The sequence below is a fragment of the Podarcis tiliguerta genome (genome assembly GCF_965153285.1).
Source record: "Podarcis tiliguerta genome assembly, chromosome: 14".
Classification (NCBI taxonomy): domain Eukaryota; kingdom Metazoa; phylum Chordata; class Lepidosauria; order Squamata; family Lacertidae; genus Podarcis; species Podarcis tiliguerta.
The window spans coordinates 5681201-5701010 of NC_139547.1; the positions used below are offsets into that span (position 1 = coordinate 5681201).

Sequence of the window (19810 nt, forward strand, 5' to 3'; positions counted from 1 at the left end):
CACTTCAAGGCTCCCTGCAGCTCCTTCATTGTCTGTATCAGTTCATCGTTCTTTTAATTTAAAGCCACTTCTTTCCACTGAGCCCCCCCCCCCCAAGTCATTCTCATTAGTAATCAGGAGCTTGTCTGTTTACATTAAAATCTGTTGTAAAATAACAAGCAACAGTCATTTGAAGAGAGCGACAGGGAGAAGATCAAACATCATGGTATTCTTTAACCCTCCATGCTAGAGCTGGTGGCAGGTTCACAGGGTGTAAATCAATCCCCAGTGGGAACAGGATGCCCCAAGGCTTGGCATAAGTGGGCATCTCCCAGGGGGCCAGACCCCAGCAGGAGCTCCCCGTACAGTGAGGAGGTAGATTCACAGAGGGTGTATTCTGAAAGGCCCATCGAAATCTAGAGCTGACAATGTGGCAGAATTTCAGATACCCTTGCAAAATAAACAAGTTCCAAGGCAAACCAGCTGTCTGGGAAGGTAGCCCTCCGGCCCCACTTCCTCCTCATCCTTTCTGTGGTCTTAGAGCAGGTGGGCAGGCAGGGTGCTCTATCGGTGCAGCACCCACCAAGCCAAGCTGCCTGACCGCTCTTCCTTTTTTCTTTTTTGTATAATAATTTTTATTAGTTTTTCATTAATAACAATCCAATGTAGACCACATCAATACAATACCAAATCATAATTAAATTAAAAAAGCCAATTGTCAGATTCCAAATTAAACATTTTGGTTGACTTCCCATGTTATGATTTTAGTTTTTTAGGTCATGTTGATTCCTTGTTCCTGCTCCAATCCACTTATTTAATCCAAATAATACAGTTCCAATGTTGATCCTTTATTTTAACAGCCACTGATGTGTTGACTTTCATTCGTTTTAAATTGTTCCATATCCTTTAATTTGCAAGAGGAGTTTATATCTGGTAACTTTCTGTGTGGAATGTTTTTTTTTTATGTTTGACTTTCCTTTCTTGTTGCAATCAATCATTTTCGGCATTCCTCCCCGCCCCCCCACTCCAAGGACTCAATTTTACTGCGTAGTGACCTTTCGCCATCTTGCTTTTCTCAAAACCGAAAGTGGTCTGACGTCTGGCAAATGGCCACTACTCCGGGCAGACTTCCAGAGTTTTCTTTGAATACTTTCCCATCCAATAACAAGCTGATATCTCGCCAACACCATAATAAATCAAAGTTAAGAGTTCTCCGTAAGACGGTATTGCCACAGAACATCCCAATATTTTCCACACAATTCCATTCTTTCAATTAATCCATAAGCATTATAAAGTTCTTGCTGATTCCCTCTTGCAGTCCATTAATAATTGCAATCCATTAATAATTACAATCCATTAGTAGCTAATTTTTTCTTCAGTGAAGAGCTGCCAAATCATAGAACAGCATAGTGAATATATACAGAGAAAACAAAGGTATCTCTCCACCACTTACAATCCAATTACGACAAAAATCTTCTCCAGACAGAGACCTTGGCACTCAGTGGCTGATTCATTTAGCAGGTTAACTTGTCTCCTTCTTCCAGAACATGCCTGTTTCTTAAGTCCAAATTCTGATATATCTTAAAAAGCAGAAGCATCTCTGCTCATGGTGACCTCGTTGGAGTTTCCGATGTGTGCAGTGCTATGCACTCAGTGTCCCCTCCCCCCTGCCTGCCTGCTCTTTCTGAGACACTCCAGTCTCATATGTGCAAGGGCTGTCCTCTGGGCCCACATTATATTCAGCAGGTAAGTAACAAGACATGGGCTGAATATGGGTGTTTCCGAGCACAATGAGAGTTCCATTCCCCCCTCTGCAAGCAGCTCTGGGAAGCCCTAGGGTCGAGCAGTTCTGGGAAGCTTTGAGTGAAGAACTGTGGCTTCTAGAAGGCTCTCTGGAGTTGACTGCTAATCGAAGGATGAAGGCAATTTCGTTTCTCAAGGTTTTGTTTTTCTTGCATATTGTAATTGTTGTTGTTAAATTATTTTTATTTTTATTATTACTTTCTTTTGGCACCCTCAAAGCAACCGTTCTAGCTAGCTACAAAGTACCTCAGAACAGGCTCCCTGGTGGTGCTTACATCTTTTGATACCCACCATAGAGAAGCCAAGAATGCAGGGATATTTTTCATCGTCAAGAACTTTGTGGTTCTTAATAGTTGCTAAATGAGTTCTGCTTGCTGTCCTTTGATGGAGGTGGCTTTTTGCTATGAGAGGGGTGAGGAAGGGGGCTGCACATTTCTGCTGCTCCAGAGCCTGTTTCTTCTGGCCAACCTTTGCCTTTCCTGATTCATGCAATGAAAAAGCACATAAAATAGAAAAGCTAAGCTTTTAACTGTTCCAGGATTCAGCTATGCTCTCTGGCTAGTTGCTGTTGCTACAGAACATTTCACAGAGAGCTGGCTCTACATCTGTGCTTCTTTCTAAGATTCTCACCCACCTTAATCTCAAATGCTTTTGCTCATATTTCAGTGAGATTGGGGCCCAATCCAACCTTTTATCATATGTGGTGGACCTGTAGAGTAGCTGAGGAATATTGGGAAATGATACATAATGAGCTGAAAAAAATATTTAAAGTGGGGGGGGGTAGGTTGTTGGGGGTCAGGTTAGCCATATTGATTTGTAGGTGTGTGGTGTTTTTTTTTTGGGGGGGGGGGGGAGATATGTCATTGTCCTGTTGTGCTGGGTATGTGATTAAGGGGAACCACACCAGGGTGAAGGCATCCTTTCTGCTTGTCCCTGTGCTAATTTGCTAGTTACCTTTTCTAGTAGGCAGTTTCCCATACATTTTGGTACCAGTGGTCTATGTTCACTCCTGATAGGTCTTTCCAGGGTCTAGTGTTTCTTGCTGCTGAAGAGTAAGCAACTTATGAGTTCCTTGTCATCTGTGTGTACCTTGTTGTTCTGGAAGATATTTAATAAGGTTAGTTCTGGAGTTACGTCTATTATGTGTTTTGCTATTGTTTCCTGCAGCTCTGATATCCAAAAGGATTGAACTTTGGGGCATTCCCACCACATGTGGAGGTATGTGCCTATGAAGGTGCAGCCTCTCCAGCATTCTGAGAATCTACCCATGGTGAGTTTTAGTAATCACAGCGTCCTTTTCTAAGTGCTCATAGTCTGTTGAATTATCTGTTCTAGGATCTTTCCTGTATTGTGTCAAGCCCACACTTGAGACTGCTCTTACATCCCCATGATGAATGCCCTCCATCATTCATCATTCTTAGGTAAAAGTGGAAATTGGTCTTACCATGAATTCTGTTTACTGAGAATGATGAATGACATGCCACCCACCTCTCCTTCTTCTGTTGGAAAGCTGAGGGGTGTGGGTTTTGACTCTTGCCACAGCCATACATATGGTTAGGAGTTTTGTCTGTCAGTGTTATGTTCCATTCATTTGGGGGGGGGGTTAATCTGTTCTACTTTGCTGTGGATAAGCCCTTCTTATGCTTCTCTGTTTAGTGTTGGTTTCTCTTTTGCTGTTCAGTACTGTTTCTCAACTGCTAGGTTTCAGTCAATGGCAGAGTTAAAGTTGAAATGTTGGTGTGGGGTCAAGTTGTCCGTTCTGCTAGGCAATCTGATGTGAGGCACAATGTCTGCCCCTGGGGAGGAGGCAAAAAGCTTCAGTGGACCCTGCCTGTTCCTTCTAGGAGGAGGAATGTCCCTTTGAGGAATGTTATCAATCATTCCCAGTAAACAGAAAAATTCAGAGTAAAACCAATTTCTTTTTCTTTGTTTCTTTCTTTCTTTTTCTTATACAGTGGTGCCTCGCAAGACGAAATTAATTCATTCTGCGAGTTTTTCCGTCTTGTGAATTTTTCGTCTTGCGAAGCACGGTTTCCCATAGGAAATGCATTGACGGTTTCCCATAGGAATGCATTGACGGTTTTAAGAAAAAGGCGCAAGACGTTTTCGTCTTGCAAAGCAAGCCCATAGGGAAATTCGTCTTGCGAAGCAACTCAAAAAACAAAAAACTCTTTCGTCTTGCGAGGCATTCGTCTTGCGAGGTACCACTGTAAATCAAACACACAATAGCATAAGAAAAGTGTTAAAATAACTGATTTACAAAGGCTTTTTAAAAAAAAGATGGCACATTTATTGCTACATAAATGTTATATACATAGTGTTTTCTGTTACATTTGACAGAAAAAATGTTGAACTTCTTTCTGCTGGTTGAAAAAGTTTATCAGTAACATCCTGAAATTTGACACAGGGTACAAATTTTCAATAAACCAACAATGGAAACCGGGTAACAAGATGAGAAGCAATTCATCTCGGACAAGTAGCTCTTACAATACTCCATAAGGTACTACACAGTATGCTAGAACCCTACTATGCTCTTACAATGCTATTGTAAATTTATGGTATTAATGGACAGGTTACGGTAAATAACCCTACATTTTTTACTACCTAATATAGTAAAATAAAGTAAGAAATTTTTTTACTGAAAACTTTTTTGATTTCAAAAATCTAGAAAGAGTAATATTTAGAATTCAAGACACTTTCTTACAAGATTATTGTATAAAAGACTAGCTACAGTGAAAAATAAGCCAAATGTTTTCTTTTTCTCTCTCTCTCTCTCTTTCTATTTTATGAAGGAAAGCTTCTGGGCATACCACAAAGTCTAATACAGCCAAGAGACAACAAGCTTGGAAGGGAAAAGGTCAGGCAGTGACAGGTGAGCACTTTCACATGTCATCATAAGCAGAAGTTCATTGAGACAAGAAGCACTGAAATGAAGAACAAGGCCACAGAAGTTGGATCAGGTGTTACTGGAGAACTGATAAATAATCCAGTCAGTCACTTCACAAACCAGTTGATTTTCTAGGAACCATCTAAGACATGATCTAAAATTCTTAAGCCTGTCGTAGCAACGTTTTTGTTCTTTCAAATGTGGTGAGATTATTCAAATGGCTAGTTGATCTATTTCTTTAGTGAGTACAAGCAGATGGCAGCCAGGAAGAGAGTTAAGAAAGTTGTGTTTCGATTGTCCCTTCCTCTCTGCCACACTCTGGGGTGCTACAGTGGAAGACAGCTTTTATGGAAGTTCAAAAGAGCTGGGATATCCCCAAAAGAGGGAGCAAGAAGGGAAGACTTAAGGACCATTCAGGTCAAGCTGCAGCATATTCTGAGATTGCTGGGGCAGCTTATTTTCTAGGACAAAGATGTTCTGCAAGAAGTTGATAGGATCCCATCCCAACCTTCTTTGCAGGTAAACTAGATGGTAATTTTTAAGCTAAAGTGTAAGGACAGACAGGCTCTTGCTCTTGTATCCCAGTGGTCAGATCCACTCACCCTACTCCTGCCACAAGTAACTTCAGATTGGACTGCTCACCAGACTTTACAACAGGTAAGTAAGTCTCCTTCGCATTTTAATATATTTTATGCGTACAACCATTTACTTATACTTACTGCTTAGAAAACAAAGCAGTTCTAAGTTGGTTGTCCCCCCCCCCCCCAATTTACAGTACACATTGTAAGTTATACTAGGAACCCCAACTGTCTAAAGGGTTTGAGAAATCAATAGTACATCACTTCTTTTCATTCCAAGAGTGCTGTGACCATAGTATGGTTCATGCCTTGCACTTGGAACGTGAACACCTTTGCAATAAGGAACTGTGCCTGAGAGGGCTGGCAAGCATTTAAAAATAAAAAGACATACTAAGGAAAACATGCACCAAACAGCCAAAGGAATGGGAAGAATGACAGAAGCCCTTGTCCCTTCTTTCTTTTAAGACATTCACAAGTATGCTGGGAATGTGAAGGGTTAGAAGTTTTTGTAGTTTTGCTCTCTTAACACCAACCTCTCAGCTGAACTCCCATCAGCTTAACATTTCCCTTCATATGTAGACCTTCACAGTTCCATTACAAATAAATAACAATTTGTAGTTACAATGCATTTGTCAATTCAGTTTAGGCACAAGGCAACTTCCACAGCGAGTGGAGGAATCAAAGAGTCTCTGATTGTGCTGGAGCGGCATGCTGCTTGCAAGAGGACAAGGAGGAGGAGGAGGAGGAGGAGAAGCACAGAATATTTCTGGTGCTGAAATTCTATCAGGAGGAGATGCTGTTGGCATCATCACCCTGATGCAGTTGGTCACCAGTTACTTTAACCACATAATTGCATTTGGGTTTCTTGTGTCTCCTATCAGATGTGTCTTCGTTCAATTTTGAGTCTGTGTCCTTGTGAAGAAAAGCAGGTCACCTTCTAGGTTTCCTCCCCATGATTCTGGAATTCTGGTGTGAAAATCATAGAAGATATTAGCAAATGATGATGGCACCATGAATGTCTGCTAAATCTACTAACAGTTACTATTTTCACCAGCAAAGCCTGGCTGACCTGCAGCTGGCCGACACACCAGCCAGCCCCAGCAAGCCATGTAGGACAGCATCCAGTTTTATGTGGAAGATCAGATTCTGTTTCTCTTGAAGCAGTTTCTCCCATAGCACTGAGGCCCAATGGCCCCATCCAAGAAACCAGAGGCAGATCTACACTAAACATTAAAATCATATCCAACACACATTTAGCCCCCCCCCCCCAATCCCGTGAACTTAAACTACAGCTCCCATGATTTGGGGGGAAAGTCATGTGCGTTGAAAGTGCACTGAATGTGCTTTAAATGTATAGTGTGGATCTGCCCCGCATAGAAATTGGTCTATTGCACTAGCCAATAGATCAAGTAGGAGTTGAAATGGCTTGACTTGCTTCCATTCTGTGTGGAGGCAGAGCAAAGTCAGCACCAAAGCATCAACTGTGCAAAGGAAAACTCTCTCTGTCATGACAAGCTCATGGAGAAAATATGCCCAAGAGCCCATTTGCATTACCAGGTACTGGTCTATTTGCAGATGACCCCCTCAAAACTGGATGGACCACTTGCTGTAACCAAGACAGGCACACAACAGAGACCATTCCTATACCAAACAATCAGTCTAGTTTGCATGGACAGAGTATTAGCCTTGGTCTACCCTCTTCAAAACTGTTCTGTCTTCACAATATATACACACTTTGTGGTTAATCCTCACAGTGAGTTTTACACAGGGAGAAGCTGGCATCTGTGCAAAGCACTTACCCACAAAGCAAAGAGCCAGGTGACAAAATGCTTGGCACTCAGCTACTTTTGTGCAAAACTGCAGTAGCAAGGGGGAAAGTGAAGGATGCCATAATAACAAAACGGCTACATCAAGTCATGAGGGCCAATCAGGGAGCTCACTTGGATGCTTCTTCCACAGAATTGGTTCTTTTGTGATTGCTTTTAGTTGCATCTCTCATCTCTCCCTGCCTAAAAGTGGTACAAGTGACTTATGCAAACACCTACACAGGCTGGAGATCCGGTGCTTCTTAAGGTGAGCTCTCAGTAGATTTTTAGTAATGGCAAGTCCTAAAGGTTTTTGTTGAGTATTGCTTTTCATTTTAACAAAACTATATTAGATGTGGTAAAATGGTAAAGGACTTTATAGCATTTGAAAACAACAACTAGATCTGGGTCTCGTGACAATAGTTAAAACAAGCACAAAGAGTAGTCAAATCATTTTCATACTTTAACTATGTCCTGTGTCCTACGCCCAAATTTCAATTCTGGATATTCAAAAGAGCTTTTTTTAACTCCCACAGATGTGAAATGTTTCACTTACCTGGCTGGTGTTTACATATGACCCATAGGGTTGGTAGTTTCACTAAGTCCAGGGTGGCTTCCTGGATGTGATGCTGGTGGCTCTGCCGATACGGCAGAAACTTTTTCTTCTTCCCTTCTCTTAAGGCAGGCTGCTTTTGGGTTTAGGTTCCTCTCTAAGAGTAACATAAAAAGACACCACCTCTATTACTGAATGAAAGGTATGGTTTTGATTGGTGACTAGTTCTCAATATGGAAACAAACCAAAGATCTATCTACCTGGCATTATCAAGCATGCTGAACTCCACAGATAGTTCTTACAGATGTTTATTTATTTTAATCTAGATATGCCATCTTTCTGAGCCAAGGCATTGCAAGGCAGCTTGTATAATGACATTTGAAATACAGTGGTGCCTCGCAAGATGAAAAGAATCCGTTCCGCGAGTCTTTTCGTCTTGCGGTTTTTTCGTCTTGCAAAGCAAGCCCATTGACGGATTAGCGCTATTAGCGCTATTGGCACTTTAAGGGCTAAAAACGGCTTTTTAAGGCTTAAGGGATTAGCGGTTTTGCTGCTAAAATGCTTTTAGCAGCTTAGCGATTCAGAAAAAGGGGTTTTGGAGCAAAAAAAACCCTCAAAATTTTTCGTCAATTTTCGTCTTGCGAAGCAAGCCCATAGGGAAATTTGTCTTGCGAAGCGCCTCTGCAGACGGAAAACCCTTTCGTCTTGCGGGTTTTCCATCTTGCGAGGCATTCGTCTTGCGGGGCACCACTGTACATTGTTTTATGATTCACCAATTTTGCACAAAACAACAGTTTCAGAAATAAAAAATCTGTTTATTTGTTGTACTCAGCCCCAACCAGGTAGAGAACCAGCAGTTCACCAAAGAGTTCAGAGACAGCCTGGGAGGTTTCCACAGAAGGCCTGCACATTCCTAGTGGCATCTGATTCTGGTGTGGAAACTCATGATTCAAAACAAACGGACCATATTGATTTACTGTTTTTCACATTTATACCCCAAATATGGTTTCAGCAGGTCCCTGAGGCAGTATAAGCCACAACTAAAAACTTTTAAAACTTTATTTTAAAAATTTAATAAAACAAACAACACCATGTTAAACATTTTTCAAAAGATACTCCAAAACACAATGGAGGCATTGTGATGGGTTACTGGGCGGTTGTTTTTATTTTTATTATATATTTTATGGTTTTGCTAATGAAACTTAAATTCACATTAGCTTTTTTTGCATCTGTATCACACTAGTGACTCATGTGCAGCCTGTGATTGATTAAAACCTCAATAACCCTTTCAGATATACCAGTGTCAAGATATTCTCCAATCTATATATCTGTGTATTTTATTGATTTTTCTCTAAATGCAGAAGTTTGCATTTGGTTCTGTTGAATTTCATTTTGTTAGTTTTGGCTCAGATTTCTATTTTGTCAAGATCACGACTGTTTTCTACACTTGGATCTTAGCTGATAGGCTAGGCGATTCCTGTTTTCTGAGATATTACTGACTCCTCCCAGTTTCATTTCTCATTTACAAATCTGCTAAGGATTCCATTCACCTGTTCATTCAAGTCAGCCATCCTCAACTTTGTGCCCTCAAATATGTTTGAGACTACAACTTCCATAAATCCCAACCAGCCCAGCTGTGTGGTTCATCTGGAGGGCACCAGGTTGGGGAAGCCTGATCTAAGCCATTGATAAAAATACTGCTATTGAATATTCCATTTCCATGTTCAGCTGTTAATTCCGTCACTTCCAAGATAAACACTCTCATCCTTGTTTTCTTACATTTTGTATTTCTTACAATACAAAATGAGGCCCAAGTTGCTGGCATAAGCAACAGAACAGATGAGATGTCACTTGGTGATTTAGACCACTGAGCAGATATTAATGTTGACACCTTCTGCATCTCGAAGACATTTATATGTACACCCTGGAAATGCATCAGATGAGAAAGCACAATACAAAACACAGCTGTGTCCAGGCGGCCCACAGGGAGAAATAAACAAGGGAGGGCGAAGCACATCCTCTTTAGTGGGAGATGGTGTGGCTCTGATGTCCGTTTCATCATTTCTTTGACACAGATATAAAAGGAGTTGCATACGAGAGGTCAACAGTCGCTCCAGTTCGACAGGAGAATGTGATTATAAAGAACTGTGCTTATTTTATAACCCAACCTCAAGAGAGGACTTTTCAAGGTTGACATGGATATGGATTTGTTGCTAAGGGTTAACTCTGCTTCCAGTGGCAGCTGCTGCTCCCTCAAAGTCAGGCAAACCCCATAAGGATTATGATAAATGGACTTGACAGAATGTAATTTAAATAAAAAATTATCGCCTATGGTTAGGATTTAAAGCACTCAGGGCACTGGTGTGCACACAGAGCTCAGCAGGAACATTCCTGACACGGAAGACAAGGGGACAGCCCTTCCTTGCACAGAGCTCCAGGCACGCAGCGGATCCTCCTCCTATGAACCCGCACTGCAAACACCACACAAGCTGAATTCATGATCATTAGCGAAGATTATCAATGTATTTTCAGTTGCATCTATCCTTTGCTTTCTTTATTCAGCTTTAGTATTTCGATTTGTAGATATAGCCAAACACCCAGAGGTTAGGGAGGACTTGGACCTGAGAGAGCAAGCTTAAATTCTCAGTTCAGTCATGAAGCTCCTAGCCTGCCTTGGGCAAGCAGATCAACATCTAAAATTGCCTGCCTGCATCATGGGAACGGTGGTGGCTGGCACAAGAGTGCTGCTCACCTGCCTTCCCAGCATGGAGGTTGCTGCCAAGAGCTAAGGGAGCAGGGAGGTTGGTGTTGTGGGGGCATAGCTGCAGAGCCAATCAGATAATCCCGGGGCCATGTTCTGCATCTCACCACCCCACCCCACCCGCCCCGGTTACCAGCAGTGGGCAGACCTCTGCATTGGGCAGCCAGGTCAGCAATGCTGCTCCACCCTGTTTTGCCAGCTACTCCTGCCTGGGAATAACAACTGACCTTATGTTAACTTACGTTTACTGATATCATCCCTGCAGTAACAATGAAATAAGCCCAGACAGAAAATCACCACAGAGTGACTGCATCAAGTGACTGTGAAGCCCTAGCACACAGTTTGAAGGAAGAATGAGGTACACAAACCAAAAAAACCACAAATGGACCTACAAAGACTTTATGGTAAACATAAATTGAATTATAAAAGCAAAACAATTATACAAAACACACAGCACATAAATAGTATAACACTAATGGAAAAGAAAATACATGCTCCCCCCCCCCTGCATGGCACTTTACCCCCCTTTTCCTGAAAAAGAGCCCCAATCATAACTGATAAAATGCTTCCGCCTGCTTATAGAGAAGGGGAACTGAGGCAGGGGACTGCTGGCCTTGGCTTAAAGTTACTGCGCTCTGCCCCAAGCAGCACCAGGCCAACCCCAGAGGGTCCAGATGCCTGTGCTGAACTGTGATTTATTTATTTTTAAAAATTACCATATTTTTTGCACCATAACACTCACTTTTTCCCTCCTAGAAAGTAAGGGGAAATGTCTGTGCGTGTTATGGAGGGAATGCCTATGGGTGGCATGCCTACGGATTTTCCTCCTCTAAAAACTACGTGCGTGTTATGGTCAGGTGCGTGTTATAGAGCGAAAAATACGGTATATACCACTTCATTGTTAAAGAAATCTCTAAGCGGTTTACAACAATATTAAGCAGTATGTGATACATGGGCATTTTCTTTCCTCTGTGATATTTCTGGGGGACGGGGTGGGGTTTGGGGGAGAAGCAGATACAGTAGCCTGGGCCCTTTTGTTAAAAAGCAATAAAATCTGAGTGCGTTCCCAGGTTTATGTTGCATCTTACTGAAAAAAAGAACTCTTAAAAGTTAACAATGCTCAGCTCTCCCACTAAATATGCTGGAACTCAAAAAGGGTTAGGTCTGGCCATCCTAAGTTTATACACAACAATGCAAATTAGAACATGGCTTAAGGATTGACATTCAAACTTGGATGAAGAAGGCAACACAAAAACTGGGACAAAGAAGGAAAGAAGAGACACACCCTGTGCCCAGCCAAGCTCACCTCTGACTTGCTGCTCGAGACTGAGGATGACTGCCACAGCCTGGTGAAGAATAAGCAGCTTGGTCTGAGGTTTCTCACTCTTCAGATGAAGCTGACACATCCGGCCCAGCTCTTTGAATGCTTCGTTAATATCTCGGACCCGCAAGCGCTCACGAGCGTTGTTGGCCATCCGCCTCTCTCGCTCCCGCTCCAGCTTTTGTTCTGGATTTAAGTCCTCATCTTCATTAGTGCTGCTGTTGAAACACAGGCAGGTAAAGTGCCTGGAGTAAGCACCTGGCAATCATCCCTGTTCATATCATATCGCAGAACTTTTTACTGCTGCCTGCATTCCTCCTTTTCAAGTGTCTTCCATGCAAGGAAGTGGCCTCTGCAAACCAGAATAATGAGCCCCAATTTCTCACTCTAACCCCACCCCCACCCCGCTTTTGCTACTTTTGGCCAACCTATCTCTCACACAAGTAGAATATTTGCATGAATAGTGTAGCCTGTCAGTGAAGTTATGGCAACCTGAAGACAGTGTTCCAAAAATGTTGCCAGAGTTGAGATCTGTGAGCACCTGGCTCTTAGTTTATGCAAGCATGTTGTGAGCAAGTTCACCCCAAAGTAATTAACAAGAGAAATTACTGCCACCAAGGTGAATGTGCTGAAGTGATCCTTCTTTTTGCCTTACTAGTCATTCCCTCCAAACCAGAAGCAGATCTTTCAGAGGTCCACGAAGCTCACATGAACAACAGTTCAGGATGGAAGGTATACACAATAAAGACTCAGAGCTTACTTAAGAATGACAGCTTATCAGGAAGAGCAAAAAATACCTACGCCTGGCAACTCACTCCTGACTTGAAAAGCTGCCCACTTCTCCATGTGAAGTGCCTGTCATCCTTTGTGGTGTACCAGAAATAGTGGACCTTATTCTGAGGGGACAATAAAGGTCTTAAGGGCACTGCCTGGAATGAGCCTGACAGTTTGCAGGAACTGCTGAGCCTTAGAAGACACTGGGGAAAAACTTCCATATTGAACTTTCCATTATTTGTACACTGAACTGACACCTGAAATCATATATGCTCTTTTTGATTATGCCCCCCAAATCACTCTAAGAGTTTTTCTCACCCCAGGCAGAGGGTACTGACAGAGAACCTGACCTCTGAGGAGGGGGCTGCTATACCTTGTTCTTCCTCTTGATGAGATTTTGATATCCTTTTGGGAGGACTCATCATCAGATTTCATATCATCAGAGGAGGCAGGTTCATGTGTGTTTTCATCTTTCTCCTTGTGCTCTGACTTGATGTCAGCCGGACCTAATGCCACGGAGTGGTTCGGCAACCCAGATGACAGCACTGCATGCAAACACAACAGAGTGTAACTGGCAATAAGAAGACCACCACCTCCCTTATTTTTGTCCAAAGACAACCTGGCTAAGAAAATGGGTAGCAAGTGGCTCCCACCCAGATAGAGAAGACATAGGAAAATGTTGAAAAAGGAACTAAGATCAGGAGGAAGGTCATAAGGTAGAATTAGAAACCCCTCCCTTCTTTTGCTCCAAACTAAACATAAGTGTTTCAAGGTGACAATGTGGGAGGCTCTAATGTTGAGTCCATTAGCTGTCTGAAAAAGCTACTTGATGGGTTGGGTGCATTTGGGTTTTGTGGGGAAGATGATGCAATTTAATATGACAGATAAAAACAGTTTGCTTTTTCACTTGAACTCCAACACTGATGCTTTTATTGGCTGCTCAACATGTCACCCATTAGACTTTTTTCTTGATAAACCCCCCAAAAAAACTTGCAGTTTTAGTTAAGAATGTCTCACAATTCCAGAAAATCTTTGAAATGTAATTGCTGTCTACAATAAATTAGAGGTCCATGCCAGAAGAGAAGAAATTTAAGACCGTGCCTATTTCAGCAAGTGTCACAAAAGACCAGGACCAGTTCACAACAATTCTGAAGTGAGAAAAAGAGCCTCTAGGAACTCTGCTGGATACTTCTGGCTTGCCCCCGTTTTGGCTTCAAATAAGTGATCACGTAAAGCCCTGGGCAATAATAATTCTCCCTGCAAAGACAAAAACAAATTGCTTTGGGAGGGGGAGGCAGGAACTTTTCCAGATTCCAGTCGCCTTGCCCTGCTAGCATTGTGTGCATGTCTCAAGTGGAACTAAGTGTGGCTCTCATCCCAAACCCTTTTCAGTGCAACATGAATGGTTCTCATTTCCCCATATTCCTACTCTTGAGAACCTGAAATACATGGCACAGGTCCATATGCCTCCTGCAGCAGACTCGTATTAAGTGATCCTTGAGGGGATATAACCTCTCCATAGTGCTCTACTGTCTATGAGAAATGTTAAGAGAATAAAACATTTTTGTGATGTACCTAATAAATGATTACTGCAGGTTGAAAGGCAAAGGGTAAGAAATTATTCAGTATTTACATGATATGGGGCAGCGGGTAGGGTAGGGAACAAGCAGAGATCTTATTAGCTGTAAGAGTAGCGACTCTTGGTGTTGACCAAGCACACAGACTATCATTCTTTTCAGGACCCACAACCCAAATCACTGTGCTTTGGATTTATAAGATGCCATTCAAAGAAATATTTTAAGAGACCATTTGGAGAATTGTTGGCAAACACCATATGAATAAATCAGGGACCAGAATGGGCAGTCCTTGTGCAATGTGGCTGTAAGTTCCAACTAGTCCAGAAAATGACGCATTCTACCCCCTCTGTGCATAAGACCTACTCAAAGAAGCCATCTGTAGTACTGCTCATTTTACTGTGTGACCTAAAGGGAAAAAGGAGGGAATCCATCCATTCAGGACAGCAAAACGTCTCATGCCTTTGCTCGTTTCAGCTGAGAACTGAAAGTGCTCTTAAAGGTACCTGCTATGAATGGGTGTGTTCTGCCAAGGCTGGGATATCAGTTCAGCTTGTTACTGTATAAACATCATTTTTAAGAACAAGTCCATTTCAGTTTATAGGGAACCACTTTTGCAGGTGGAAAACTATCTCCAAAAGTGGTTGTGCAGATTTAATCCCCTTCTTTAAAAAATTAGTAGATAGGCTGACACATGCAGTTTGGAAGGAAAGACAGACAACTATTATGGGATATGCTACATTAATTTACTAACTTGCATCCACATGGCCGTGTGTGTGTGTGCGCACGTGCGCTTAAGCAGAAGTGGGGAACTTCCAGCATGCACATCAGATTTAGCCTAACTAAACTCCCCATTTGGCCCCCAAGCCCATTTTGGCCAAGCCATGCCCATGTGCCCTACATCTGATATCATATAGGATGTCAGGTGTGGAGCAGGTAGCGGTGGGGTTAAAAGAGGCATCCCACAATCAGCTGGTTGTTAGGCTTTTGGGAAGCTTGTTACTGACTGCGAAGTATGTGCAAAGTACTTTGCAATTATTGTGCTCAGCACAGCCCAAACACCAACTAGAGCAGAGCTTTCCAAACTGTGTGTCGTGACCCGTTAGAGTGTCGGCTGCAATGCGTGGGTGTGTCGCATGAATGCTCTTACAAGGGATTAGTTTAACCTCCGGTTTGCTAGTAAAACTGAATCACTGTGAGCGAAATGAAACATGTCTAAAAAGTGTCACCAACATGAAAAGTTTGGAAAGCTCTGGACTAGAGGGTTTGCAAAGCACCTTGTGCAGCAATTCTGAAGCACCCAACAATCAGCTGGTTGCTGGGTGCTTAGTAAACTCTGCACAAGGGTTATGCTTTGACAGGTCCTGTCTACTTGTCAAAGATGGCCTGCACAGGTGGAGTGGGAAGAAGATACAAGATCTGGCTTACCGGGACAAAAATGTTTCCCATCGCTGTTTAAGACAGGTATACAAACATTGCCAAAGCATGCCTGGGATCACAACAAACAGCAACCCAAATACAAGTTTTTAAGGAGAGGAATCAGTGGGGTTTACATGAAGAATTTTACTGAATATCACAAAGATTCCCCCAGCTACAGTATATTTCTCATTCATGAAGGGACAATTAAATACAGGCAGGTTTGTAGATTACATTCCCTAGGATGCTTAGATGGACTAGTCACCCAGAGACCTGGGTTAGGAAAAATCCAGCTGGAATTCATTTTACCTCTGTACTTTTCTTACCTCTGTAGCTTTCTTGTGCTTTGTGGTTTAGTTCAGAATTCTGAGCAGAAAGGGCACTGGACAATCCCGAATGACTGCCACTGAGGCTGACACTGTCTTCTCGGTGCGCACTGACCTAGGACAAAAAAGCACAATCACAGATAATCAGTCAGGCAATAGATGCAGTCAGCCCAAGGTCTTTCTCAGGGGCAGTGGCTCCTAGCACTGCTGACACAGGTTCTTCAACTGGCGAAACGGGGAATGAGTAGTGAGGTCGTTATGTTTGCTGATGATACTAAATTGTTCAATAAAACAAAAAGTGATTGTGAAGAGCTCCGAAAGGACATATCCAAACTGACCAAATGGGCAGTAAAATGGAATTCAGTGTAAATTCAATGTAAACAAGTGTAAAGTGATGTATGTAATTGGGGGGGGGGGGGCAAGATCATAATTGCACAAACAAGATAATGGGATCTGAACTGCCAGTGACTGACCAGGAATGAGACCTTGGAGTAAAAGTTCAAAAAAGCTCAACAAAGATGCTGACCCAGTGTGCAGCAGCTGTGAAAAAGACAAATTCCACGCTGGAGTTAAGAAAAGAATTGAATTTGGAATATTTTGTACAGTTGCAGTCACCTCATCCCAAAAACAATATTGTAGTTGGAAAATGTTCAGAACAGGGCAACAAAATGATAAAGGGATAACAACTCCCTGTGAGAAAACATGGCAGCATTTTGGGCTCTTCAGCCCAGAGAAAAGGCAAATAAGAGGTTACATGATAGGCGTTTATGAATTATGTATGGTATGGAGAAGGAAGAAGAAAAGTTTTTCTTCTTGCATAGCACTAGAACTTGTGTACATTCAATAAAGCTGAATATTGGAAGATTTGGGACAGAAGAAAGTACTTCTTCACATACTGCATAGTTAATCTGCTATTGAATTTACACAACAAGAGGTAGTGATGGTCACCCAATTGAATGGCTTTAAACGATAAATTCATGGAGGACAAAGCTGTCAGTAGCTACTAGCCATGATGGCTATGCTCTGCCTTCATAGTCAGAGGCAATGATGTTTCTGAATGCCAGCTGCTGGGAACCACAAGAGAGGAGAGTGCTGTTGTGCTTGAATCCTCCTTGCAGTTTTTTCACAAGTGTTTGGTTGGCCACTGTGAGAACAGGATGCTGGCCTAGATGGGCCATTAGCCTGATCTAGCAGGCTGCTCTGATGTTCTGCCAATGCAGAGTTATGGCTCCCCTCCTATGACACAATGCTTCTACCATTAATTGAAGAAGATCCAAGAGAAGTGAAGTTAAAAGTAACGTAAATGGGAAGGGAAATAATATCACTTCACACAGCCAAGGTCTTGTTATTATTCTTATTATAATTTATATACCGCCCTATACCTGCTGGTCTCAGAATATAAAACCACAAGGTACATAATCAAAATAAAAACAACAACCCCCCCCCAAACATATTTGAAAAGGGCATAGGATGTCAATCAAATAAACCAAAGGCCTGGTTAAAGAGGTGTATAATGAAGGCTCCATGCGAACCTCCCTGGGGAGAGCATTCCACGGACGGGGAGCCACTGCCGAAAAGGCCCGTTCTCGTGTTGCCACCCTCTGGATCTCTCTTGGAGGAGGTGGGTTCATATGGAAAGAGGCGGTCCTTGAGGTATTGTGGTCCTGAGCACTTTAAGGCTTTATAGGTCAAAACCAGCACTTTGAATTGGGCCCGGAAAATAATTGGGAGCCAGTGAGGTCGACCAGGATTGGTGTAATACGCTCAAACCGTCTCGCTCCGGTGAGCAACCTGGCCTTGCAACAACAAACATTTGATTATTTGTACCCCACCCATCTGATGGGGTTGCCCTGGCCACTCTAGGCAGCTTCCAGCATATACAAAAGCATAATTAAGCATTAAAAGCATTAAATATTAAGCATTTCCCGATACAGGGCTGCCTTCAGAGGTCTTCTAAAGGTTGTAACATATCTCAAGGGTTGAGAGTTGGGTTGTAAGAGTTTGTCTCCTCACGCCTCATGAGAGATCCCTTCTTGCAACATCAGTGTCAATATCATACATTTTTTGCTGATTTGCTGCCAGGATTGATGACATGCTTCACAATGAACCCTTGGTTGCTGGCACTGGAAGGCCTATGCTAATAAGTTTGGCAGGTCAAAGGTCATCCCCCTCCTCCCCTTTAACACACGTATTCATGGGAGAAGGAACAACAAATGCAAACCTGAAAGGGGGGCATGCAATCAAGCACTACTATAGAGATGAAGCTTTTTTATAGGAATAAATAGCAGAGAACAGCAGCTAAAAGATTAAGCCTTTAATTAAATAGGTTTATTGCCCACAGTTACACATGAGAACCCCTGCTTTTCAATAAATCCTTCAAGCCTAGTAAACTGCTGAGCTTTGAATCCCTCTTGAGTAATTAATGCAGCTTTTCTCTTTAACATTTAGTGTGGGTTTTACTGAGACAGAGATAAATACCCTTATGCAAGTTCATGCTTTAATTTACTGTTTCCTGTGAACTCCAATTCATCCTGATTTGTTGTATTACTTTCCAAATGCAAAATTCTTCCACAAAGACAGATGCATACTAGTCAAATATTTTCTAGATGCTCTTATTTTCCTTTTAACATAGAACCGTGCCTCAGGTTAGTGTAAAGTTTCACAAGAATATCAATAGTCACCAGATAGAAATAGAAATACAAACAAGTTTCTATATGAAGAAAGTGTGAAACTCTCCGGGTTAAAAATAAAACTTTGTTAAATTCTGCCCTAGAAGTTTTGTATATATTTATTCTAGTTGTGCTCAAATCCAAATAACATTCAAGCTGCTAATCATGAGATGTCTTAGGGGCAAAGTAGCTACAGAATATTATTAAATTTTTATTCTTCAAGCAATGTCCAAACCTAACAGCTACCAGATTCTTGATAATGTTAAAATCTAAGATTAATCCAGCAATGACAGACAGATCAAATCTTAGATTCAGAAAACAGTCTGGAAACTTTGAAAGTGAAATTGAACTTCTAGGAACATATGATAGGGGACTCAAGAAAATAATTTAGATTAAATATTTTGCCAGGAATGTCATTACACAGCAATGTAAGACATAGAATCATAGAATTGAGTTGGAAGGGGTGCTAAGGGTCATCTAGTCCAACCCCCTGCAATGCAGGAATATGCAGCTGTCCCATATGGGGATCAAACTTGCAAGCTTGGCATTCTCAGCACCATGCTCTAACCAACTGAACCACCTAGGCATGTTAACCAAGTACAATATCAAATCAACTTAAATGAGTTCTCAGGTTGATAACTAAGCCCCATTAGATCATCAACTGAATTCAAACAGTTACTTTCTTAATAAGAGACTTCAGGAAATATTAATTTCTGGAATTTCAAAACCTGGCCAGAATGTTAACTTTGCAACAATATTGGCAGTGTTTAGACATCACACTAAACCATCGTTTACAGCAAACTTAGTCTGGATTACTCAACTCTCACTCTAATGTAGCAATCCTAAAGTAACTGACACTGAAACCAGTAGGTTTCACATCTGATCAAGGTGACAAAAAGAGAGAGCAAAGGACAACTCCCCTGTTGAAAACAATCCTGGCATCCAACAAAATGAGGGTCCATTTAAGGGGGCACTTCCATGTAGGCAAAGCCAAGCCTATGAACACAAGGATCAAGCATACAGAACCAACTGTCTCCCATGCATCACAGCTTTTTGAGGGGATATTTACTGAAACCTTATCAGGTGCAACACAAAACACCAGCAGGAGCGCTAGCAAGCCCTGCACTATACATTTCTTGCAGCGGACCGAGAAAAGTACAGCATGTCCAAGCAGCTTGCAAAATAGGACTCTAACTTGTTATTGAGTACTGAGTACAAAAGGAAATACGTCAAAGAATAGAGAGACAGCCAACTTACTTAAAAGTGCTCAACATGTCTGGCAAGAGAGCTAGTGAAGGACTCTGCTCCCTACTTTAGCTTAAAGTTATTGTAGTTCATGCCAATGCCAGGCTTCTCCCAAAAAG

The 19810-nt window shown here is 42.1% G+C and overlaps 1 protein-coding gene and 2 long non-coding RNA genes across 31 annotated transcripts in view; 2 read left to right on the plus strand and 1 right to left on the minus strand.

Moving 5' to 3' along the window:
• Positions 1 to 61: 61 nt before the first annotated feature.
• On the plus strand, positions 62 to 5983 carry LOC310664277. 3 transcript variants are annotated; one of them, XR_014504844.1, is made up of 4 exons: positions 62 to 1725; positions 2950 to 3052; positions 3549 to 3687; positions 4123 to 5983. It is a non-coding gene; the product is annotated as an uncharacterized lncRNA (long non-coding RNA). The 3 variants fall into 3 exon arrangements; XR_014504845.1 differs by having other exon boundaries at positions 72 to 1725; positions 3627 to 3687; XR_014504846.1 differs by lacking the exon at positions 3549 to 3687 and having other exon boundaries at positions 72 to 1725.
• Positions 4049 to 19810, minus strand: part of TCF12 (transcription factor 12) — a 142777-nt gene continuing 127015 nt past the window's right edge. For 22 of the 27 annotated variants that reach the window (XM_083413046.1, XM_083413058.1, XM_083413041.1 and 19 more), the window contains 5 exons: positions 15778 to 15892; positions 12835 to 13006; positions 11673 to 11905; positions 7609 to 7762; positions 4049 to 6213 (listed from right to left, as the gene is read on the minus strand). In XM_083413046.1, coding sequence (XP_083269172.1) covers positions 7620 to 7762; positions 11673 to 11905; positions 12835 to 13006; positions 15778 to 15892 — 663 coding nt within the window. In that variant the 3' untranslated portion in view covers positions 4049 to 6213; positions 7609 to 7619. The remainder of the gene's footprint in view (positions 6214 to 7608; positions 7763 to 11672; positions 11906 to 12834; positions 13007 to 15777; positions 15893 to 19810) is intronic. The other 5 variants (XM_083413038.1, XM_083413054.1, XM_083413050.1 and 2 more) reach the window with 1 other exon arrangement.
• Positions 6220 to 8704, plus strand: LOC310664286. Its single transcript, XR_014504865.1, has 2 exons — positions 6220 to 7320; positions 8438 to 8704. It is a non-coding gene; the product is annotated as an uncharacterized lncRNA (long non-coding RNA).